General features: G+C 42.4%; 1 protein-coding gene across 1 annotated transcript in view; it reads left to right on the forward strand.

Moving 5' to 3' along the window:
• LOC143274952 (collagen alpha-5(VI) chain-like) overlaps window positions 1-9,073 on the forward strand; it is a 12,945-nt gene extending 3,872 nt beyond the window's left edge. The window contains exons 6-11 of the mRNA XM_076578970.1: window positions 709-908; window positions 1,934-1,993; window positions 2,985-3,118; window positions 4,441-4,653; window positions 6,833-7,018; window positions 8,768-9,073. Coding sequence (XP_076435085.1) covers window positions 709-908; window positions 1,934-1,993; window positions 2,985-3,118; window positions 4,441-4,653; window positions 6,833-7,018; window positions 8,768-8,809 — 835 coding nt within the window. The 3' untranslated portion in view covers window positions 8,810-9,073. The remainder of the gene's footprint in view (window positions 1-708; window positions 909-1,933; window positions 1,994-2,984; window positions 3,119-4,440; window positions 4,654-6,832; window positions 7,019-8,767) is intronic.
• Window positions 9,074-9,436: the final 363 nt, after the last annotated feature.

Consider the following 9,436-nt stretch of genomic DNA (forward strand, 5'->3'; position numbering starts at 1 on the left):
ATGTGCTGTGATGTGCTGTGATGTGATGTGATGTACTGCGCTGTGCTGTGATATGATGTGATGTGCTGTGATGTGATGCCGTGATGTGCTGTGATATGATGTGATGTGCCGTGATGTGCTGTGATGTGATGTGCCTTGCTGTGCTGTGATGTGATGTGATGCCGTGATGTGCTGTGATATGATGTGATGTGCTGTGATGTGCTGTGATGTGATGTGATGTGATGTGCTGTGATATGATATGATGTGCTGTGATGTGCTGTGCTGTGATGTGCTGTGATGTGCTGTGCTGTGCTATGATGTGATATGATGTGATGTACTGTGATGTGATGTGATGTACTGTGATGTGATGTGATGTACTGCGCTGTGCTGTGATGTGCTGTGATGTGCTGTGATGTGATGTGATGTGCTGTGATGTGCTGTGCTGTGATATGATGTGATGTGATGTGCTGTGATATGATGTGATGCGCTGTGCTGTGATGTGCCCTGCTATGCAGTGCCATACAATACTGTTGCTGTTCAGTGCCGTACTGCGCTGTGCTGTGCCGTACTGTGTGCTGTGCTGTGCCGTACCATACAATGCTGTACCGTACAATACTGCACCGTACTGCGCTACGCTGTACCATGACGTGATACGTCGTCACATGACTTCCTCCCCACAGAAGCCCCACACAAAATTCTATTTATATCTGCGGGTTTTCCCCCACGCAGGTGGATGTGGACCAGGCTGCAGGCGAGGCGGGCCATAGCGGCCAACATCACCATGTTCGCCCTGGGCATCGGACCTAAGGTGTCCCGGCGGGAGCTGCTTAACCTGGTGGGCGGGGACCCCAGCAGGGTGATCCGGGCCAGGAGCTACGACAACCTGGACGGCGACCTCAAGGACACCCTGGCCAAGAAGACCTGCTTCCGTGAGTCGGGATGTGTAGTGAGGATAAAGATGATAATTATGAGACGAAGAAGAAGATTAATAATAATAATAATTATTATTATTATTACAAGAAGATTAATACTGATAATGATGATCATTATGATGATAGTAGTAGTAGTAGTAGTAGTAGTACAAAAACGTTTGAAAACAAGAGAACGCTGGCCATTAAGGAGAAGCGTGAGCGAAGGAAGCAGGGCTCAACTTCTGGAGACGTTTTCCCTTGCAATACTTGTGGGAAGTGCTGCGCATCCAGAATCGGTCTCTTCTCCCATATGAGGACACACACCGACAGATAAGCCTGCCTGCCTACTCATCCGTTGGACCGACGGGAGACTCCACCAGTAGTAGTAGTACTACTACTACTACTAACAACAACAACAACAATAATAATAATAATAATAATAATAATAATAATAATAACTATTATTATTATCATCATGATCATTATTATTATTATTATCATCATCATCATTAGAAGAACAAAAAGATATATATTAATGTTAACATGGAGAAGAAGAAGAAGAAGAAGAAGAAGAAGAAGAAGAAGAAGAAGAACAACAACAACAACAACAACAACAACAACAATACTACTACTACTGCTACGGCTGCTGCTGCTGCTACTAATACCACTACTACTCATAATAATAATAATAATAGTATTAAAAATCATAAGAAGGAGAAGAAGACAGTGTGTCTGCTTGTTGTTGTTGTTTTATCCTGAATTCAGAGTTGTAACAATTGTTCTCTTTTTTTCTTTTTTTCTTTTTTTGTCCCTTCTATTGCTAGTTGTACTCCAACTACTACTGCAACCACCTCTATCACCACCGTCTCCGCCGTAACTACTACTACTACTACTACTGCTACAGCTACTACTGCTACAATAACTACCACTGCTGCTGCTCCTGCAACTACTACTACAATGACGACTGCTATTGCTACTAATGCTACTGCTGTGTTTTGCGGTGAAAGTGTGCACGACTGTAAAGTTCCTTCTCTCTGTTGCAGTGGTACCTAAACCTACCACCACCACCACCACTACCACCACTACACCTATGGCTGCCCAGCGTAAGTCTTTCTGACAGCGTGTTCCGTCGCTTATTGGTTGGGTTATAATATGTTGTGTTTCTTTTATTGTCAATGTGTATGGCAGTGATGTGGATACATACGGCTGTACACTCATTTAGAAACGCATACGCGCACACACAAGCGCAAGCGCACACACACACGCGCGCGCAAGCGCACGCACGCACACGCACACACACACACACACTATTAACATTTTCTTTCACGGTACCTTTTTTTTTATTACTGTGGTCATCACCATCCTCATCATCATTATCATCATCCCCACAGCCAACAAAGAGCTATACACATCCCAGTGACATCAACATATTTGACGATGATGATTATGATTATGATGACGGTGATAATTATCATCATCATCATCATCATCATTATCATCATCATCATCATTATTATTATTATTATTATCATTATTATTATCATTATATCATCATCATCATTATCATCATCATCATCATTACCAGCAGCAGCAGAAGCAGTGCCATCATTGCCATCATAATCATCATCATTGTTATTATTAGTAGTAGTATTGTCATTATCATCATCATTATAATCACCGTCATCAGCAGCAGCAGCATCAATAACATCATCATGTCCATTATTATGATTATTATCATCAGCAGCAGCAACAGCAGCATTACCATATAGTAATCATTATTGTTATCATTTACCATCATCATCAGCAGCAGCAACAGCAGCATTACCATCATAATCATTATTGTTATCATTACCACCATCATCATCATGAGCAGCAGCAGCAGCAGTATTACCGCCATCATAATCATCTTCATCATCATCATTACCACCATCATCATCATCATTACCATCATCATCATCATCGTCATCATCAGCAGCAGCAGCAGCATTACCATCATCTTTATCATCATAATTACCACCATCATCATCATTACCACCTTCATCATCATCATCACCACCATCATCATCATCACCACTATGATCACTATGTCCACAGCCTGCAAGGAGCTGTACCCCAGCGACATCAACTTCATCTTCAGCCCCGCGGCCCTGGGAGTGGAGACCACAAGCTGGGTGACCCAGTTCATCTCCCACACCGTCACCAACCAGGAGCTGGACTCCGGATTCCAGGTCAGTGGTTCAGCTTCAGTTTCAGTTTCAGTCGCTCAAGGAGGCGTCACTGCGTTCGGACAAAACCATATACGCTACACCACATCTGCCAAGCAGATGCCTGACCAGCAGCGTTACCCAACGCGCTTAGTCAGGCCTTGAGAGAAAAAAAAAGGTGAATAAATAATAGATAAGGTTACATAAATAAATAAATAAATAAATAATAATTATAATATAGAAAAAGGTAGTAGTAATAATAATAATAAATAAATAAATAAGACAACAATGATGATAAATAAGCAAATAAATGTAAAACATGAAGACACACATTCACACATACACCTACACATGCATAACAGATATGCACCAAACATGCAGTTTCACAGATATGAAAGCACAGTCAAATACATATAAACGTACATGAGCTCCAACACACACACACATACACACACACACACACACACGTGGTTCAAACCCCCGGTACCAGTCACTCTTCACTCTCACTGGTCCCGAAAAACCTGGTTTTGGGTCGTGTGGAGGGTTTTGGGGGCGTGGGGGGGGGGGGGGGAGGGGGGGGGTGCTGCACTTCTGAACGCATCACCAACATTGTCCATTTCAGGCGGTCATGTGGATAAGGCCTGACCTGAGTTTAGGCAAAGCTAAGGTTAGGTTCAGAGCAAAATTCCCGTCGCGTTTTATGTATGTGTCCACTGTGTCTAAGGCTCGGCACTGGATGGAAGGCGGGGGCCCTCCCCAATCCTCTTCACACAGCAATATACTGGGGGTTGGGGGTTGGGGGGGGGGTTGCAAATGGTGAATTGACTATCATTACCAATATTATTATATTATCATTGTGTAGGAGGCATTGTATTCAACAAGACACTGTCATTCGTTATGGACAATGCAGTGATAGCTTAGTTAAAGAATCATAATATTTTTTTTTTTTTTAATACAAAGCCTTATAGATATGGATAGATAGATTGAACGATGAATGGATGGACAGATGGACGCACGCACGCACATGCACGCACGCACACACACACACACACACACACACGCACACACACACACACACACACACACACACGCACACACACACACACACACACACACACACACACACACACACACACACACACACACACTGACATACACGTATGTGTGAAAGTACGTGAATGCTCGTATCTCTCTCTCTCTCTCTCTCTCTCTCTCTCTCTCTCTCTCTCTCTATATATATATATATATGATATGCGTCTGTGTGTGATGCGTGACGAACAAGTATTCAACTAACTCACCCCACCCCCCACCCTCCCTCACCTCCCTCCCCCCTCCCTCCCAAACAGTACGGAGCGGTGACAGGAGACTGCCCGGACGACGAAGGATTCGAACTCAAGCGCTACTCCGACGCCCAGAGCATCCGTGACCACCTGGTCCGCTACGACCGCAACAACCTCCCCCAGTTGGTTCAAAGCGCCGCGCGCAGAGCCTTCACCGCGAACAGCGGAGGTCGACAAAACGCCACCAAGATCGCCGTCATCTTCATCGGCAATGGCAAGGTGGGTTGAGAATTACAAAGGTGGTGATGACGACTTGTCCTAGCAAAAAAAGGAAATCTGATCATGTCACACCTCTTTTGCATCAGTTACACTGGCTTCCTGTAGAGTCCCGCATTCACTATAAACTAGCGACCACTTGCCTTCCAACATTTTGATGAATCTCTTCCCCCGTATCTCTCCTCTGTGCTGGAAACGTACGAACTATGTAGAACGCTAAGGTCCAGTTCTGAGCTGTTACTTAAAGTCCCAAGAACTTATTTAAAATGTGTAGGGAAAAGGTCTTTTAGGGCCCAAGTACCCCAAATATGGAATTCTTTGCCATCGTCCCTCAGAAATGCTCCTGATCTTCAGACCTTCAAGTCAGATCTGAAAACGCACCTTTTCCGCAAACATTTCTGTACTCAGCACGATGGATAGTCCAATGTCTGATCGCCACATGGGGTTTTATCGCTAGAGATATTTATACTTACGTTATCCTGTTTTAGTGCAGTTGATATATTTAATGTGTCTGGGCGCGCGCGCGCGCGTGCATATGTGTGTGTGTGTGTATGTGTGTGTGTGTGTGTGTGTGTGTGTGTGTGTGTGCGAGCGAGTGTGAGTGTGCGCGCCCATGTATGTGTGTGTCTAAAAAACTATGTGTTTTTAAGGAATGTATTTCTTTTTAACCTAAGCATTATTTACTTGATATTTTTTTATTGTTTGGTGGATCATGCTTTTTTATTCATTCTGTGAACACATTGGACTGAGCTGTTGTAATGTTTTATGTTATGTTTATATCTCGCTCGATGATGTAAGGCGCTTTGAGCAACATTAGTACTGGATATCGTGCTTTAGAAAAGTTATGAATTATTATTATTATTATTATGATCATAATGATGACAATAATGATAATGATGATGATGATCATCTCCTCTTTTCCTTTCTTTTTTACCCAACCCCAAACCCTAGCTCAAAAATGATATTATACTTACTTCATCAGAACAATTTTCTCACGTTTTTTTCTTCCGAATTTATTCCCCCCACCCACCCCCACGCCCCCTCTCTCCCAACACGCAATAATTATGTAAATTATCAGTCATTGCTGTGTTCTTTTCACGCCACACCTCTAGATGCGTTAGCCTCTGTTGATATGGGTCAAAGGCCAAATCAATAAATAAGTATGTCAAGACTCAAGACTGAACGCTAACCCTAACCCTTTAAGCGCGTTGCGTTACGCTGCTGGTCAGGCATCTGCTTGGCAGATGTGGTGTTGCGTGTATGGATTTGTCCGAACGCAGTGACGCCTCCTTGAGCTACTGAAACTGAAACTCAAGACTGAAGACAAAGTATTAGTTATATTTATGTAAAATTGAGGACAGCTTTCCACAAATATCAGTTGTTGTTTTTAAACAAATTAAAAACTCGATATAGAATTTAAGAATATAATGCATAAATTAACTTTAACCATGCCATTTTCTCTGCCAGATGGCTGCCTTACAAATTTTTGATCGCAAATGATTAGTAACCTGTTCATTATTAACGAAAATTAACCACCCATATTTATTTTCTTTTTATTGATACTCGTAAGAAATGATTGTGATGTTCACTGTGAACATACTCTAAGATACTTGACAGTTTGTGTAAGATTCTTAAATTAAGAAATGAATGATAATACTCCATGATGATAACCAACCTATGTATAATCCAGCTGCTTGGCTGTTTCTGTCTATAGGCCTATTTATGTTGTTTTCTTCTGTTTGTTTGTTTGGGGTTTTTGGGGTTTTTTTTTTGTTTTTTGTTGTTTTTTGTTTGGTTGTTTTTTGGGGTTTTTTGTTTGTTTTTTTAAATAAATGTCCATTAACTCATTCAATACAGCCAGTCCTCTCTTCTCCTCTACCCAGACCCCTCGGATGTCCAGCGGGTGTCTGAATGACCCAGCCTTTAGCTTCCGTCGTCAGAATTGTGGTATTCTCTGTCAACATTCACCTCTTCAGTATAAGAGCCTTCCGCTTGCAATATTTTGATGATGGTAATTGGGGTGAAACGCTGTTAACGTCGCCCCTTTCGCCGTTCGTATGAAGAGAGTTAAGGTGTTGTTGTTGTAAAATGTCAACCTATCAAAATGGAATTTTTTTTAAAAATGTTAAAAAAAACCAACAAAGAAACCTCAAGACTCAAGACTCTCAACATATACATACAGGTGGACCTCAAGGACCTGAGCGAGGCGATTGAGGAGCTGCAGGCGACAGGGGCCCGGGTGTTCGTGTCCCGCGCGGACCCGGGTGTCAGCCTGACCGCCCTGCCACCCGGGGTGCGTGTCCTGACCCCTGGGTCCTCCCTCAGCCAGGCCCTGGAGCTGGTGTCCCTCGTGTGTCATCATGAGCTGGTCAGTTAGTGTTCGTGTCGGTGTGGTGTGTGTGGGTGTGTGTGTGTGTGTGTGTGTGTGAGGTGTCTGTGTGTGTGTGGGGGGGGGGGGAGGTGTGTGTGAGTGTGTTTTTATTTATATTTTTTTAAATCTAATTTTATTTTTATTATTATTTATTTATTTGTTTATCTATTTATTTATTATTTTATTTTATTTTTTTATTCTATTATTTTATTTTTTCTCAAGGCCTGACAAAGCGCGTTGGGTTACGCTGCTGGTCAGGCATCTGCTTGGCAGATGTGGTGTAGCGTATATGGATTTGACCGAACACGGTGAAGCCTCCTTGAGCTACTGATACTGATACTGGTGTGTGTGTGTGTGTGTGTGTGTGTGTGTGTGTGTGTGAATAGAATAGAATAGAACAGAACAGAACAGAGTAGAATATGTCTTTATTACCAAGTGTACCGGGGTCGCAAGGAATATTAGGGGGGATGACTAATAATAATAATAATAATGGTACTTACATAGCGCTGAATCTTGTGCATAAACAAATCTAAGCGCTTTCGCACCAGTCATTCTCACGCACGCATAACTCTACAACTGGAGAAATTAAAGACAAGGAAGAGGCAGGGAAGGGAGGCTATTTTGGGAAGAGGTGGGTTTTAAGGCCAGACTTGAAATACTTTATTGTCACAAGACCTCAGCGTTTATAGGTGTCCTTTGTGTGCCATCACGAACTGGTCAGTTAGTGTGTGTGTGTGTGTGTGTGTGTGTGTGTGTGTGTGTGTGAATGGAATAAAATACTTTATTGTCATGAGACCTGAACGTTTATATGGTGCCCCTTGTGTGCCATTACGAGCTGGTCAGTTTGTGTACGTGTGTGTGTGTGATGTGTGCGTGTGTGTGTGTGAATAGAATAAAATACTTTATCATCTTGAGACCTCTACGTTAATAAAGTGTACCTTGTGTGCCATTACGAGCTTGTTAGTTTGTGTACGTGTCGGCGTGGTGTGTGTGGGTGTGTGTGTGTGTGTGTGCGAGCGTTTGTGAGTGAGTGTGTGTGTGTGTGTGTGTGTGTGTGTTTTGTGTGTGTGTGTTGTCTGTCTGTCTGTCTGCCTGTGCCTGTGTGTGTGCTCGTGACTGCAGCCACAGGAAAAGAACGATGACTGCCCAAAGACAGCTATCAGTCAGCTTGATAATAAAAATAGCATGTTGTGCAAATGACTCCATGTTTGTTTAACGCTTTTAGTTCGGTCGATGACGAATGATAGGCGCTATTTGAATATCAATAACAATAATGATGATGATAATGATAATACTATGAATATGAATGATAATTAATCGTTACTCAGGAAAAGTTGTGTGTCCTGTAGTTTTTGCATGCTCTCGTTGTCAACGTTTAACACTCATTTGAACATTCATTTATCATCTGACACATCCTTCTGTTCAACACACAACAAACACTTCTTGATGCACCTCTGTCAACACGCAAACCACCATCTCCATACACACCATACACATCTGTCAAACTTCGATGTTTATGTACACAGACAGACATTTTTCAGTGGATATAATATCATATGGTGCTTTATTGAAGTCATAACATCTCGCAGAACATTCATTTAGGATTTCTGTTTCTTTCTTTGATATATTTTATTTTCCGAACCTGACTTTAATTTCATGTGTTATTGGCCTTGTGTTATTTCATTGGTTCTGTTTTCCTCAGTTTCTTTAGTTCCTCATAAATTATGGTCGTCTTTTCTTTTCCAGTTACCTGAAGGAGCGGAGAGACTGTCAAACTTCGTCGAGTGATGTTTTCGTGCGGAAAAGAACAATCGTGAAACAAATTGTTTATTAAGATGGTGGTGATTACTATGTGTGTGTGTGTGTGTGTGTGCACATGCGTGCTGGCGCGCATGTGTATGAGTGTTTAATGTATGTGCGTGTGTCCGTAAGTACTTATTTATGATGTGCAATTGTGATGCAGTTCCGTATAATATATTATTGGTTATGTCAACGTGAATGTGGATTCCAGTTCTTAGAAAAGTGGTTGTGTTAGGATGGTTTTCAATAAAAAAAAAAATAATAAATAAATCAAATCCAAGAAAATGTGTGCGTTTGTGTGCGTGCATGTCCATGCTTGCATGCGAGCGTGTGGTCATGGTTGTGTGTGTGTGTGTGTTGTGCTCGCACGTGCATACATATGTTTGTTTCCATGTATATGTGCATGGGTGTCTGCGAGCACGTGTGTGTGTGCATGTGTGGGTTTGAGTATGTGTGTTTGTGCGTGCGTGTATATGTGCGTATGCATGTGTGTGCATGCGTGTGTGCAAGTGTTTTGCTTGCATGTGTGTGCGTGTGGGTGTGAGTGTGCTTGTGTGTGTGCATGTGTGTGCGTGAATGCATGCATGCGGCCATGTTTTACACATGCGAGTATGC

Source organism: Babylonia areolata, chromosome 29 (genome assembly GCF_041734735.1).
Source record: "Babylonia areolata isolate BAREFJ2019XMU chromosome 29, ASM4173473v1, whole genome shotgun sequence".
NCBI lineage: Eukaryota > Metazoa > Mollusca > Gastropoda > Neogastropoda > Buccinidae > Babylonia > Babylonia areolata.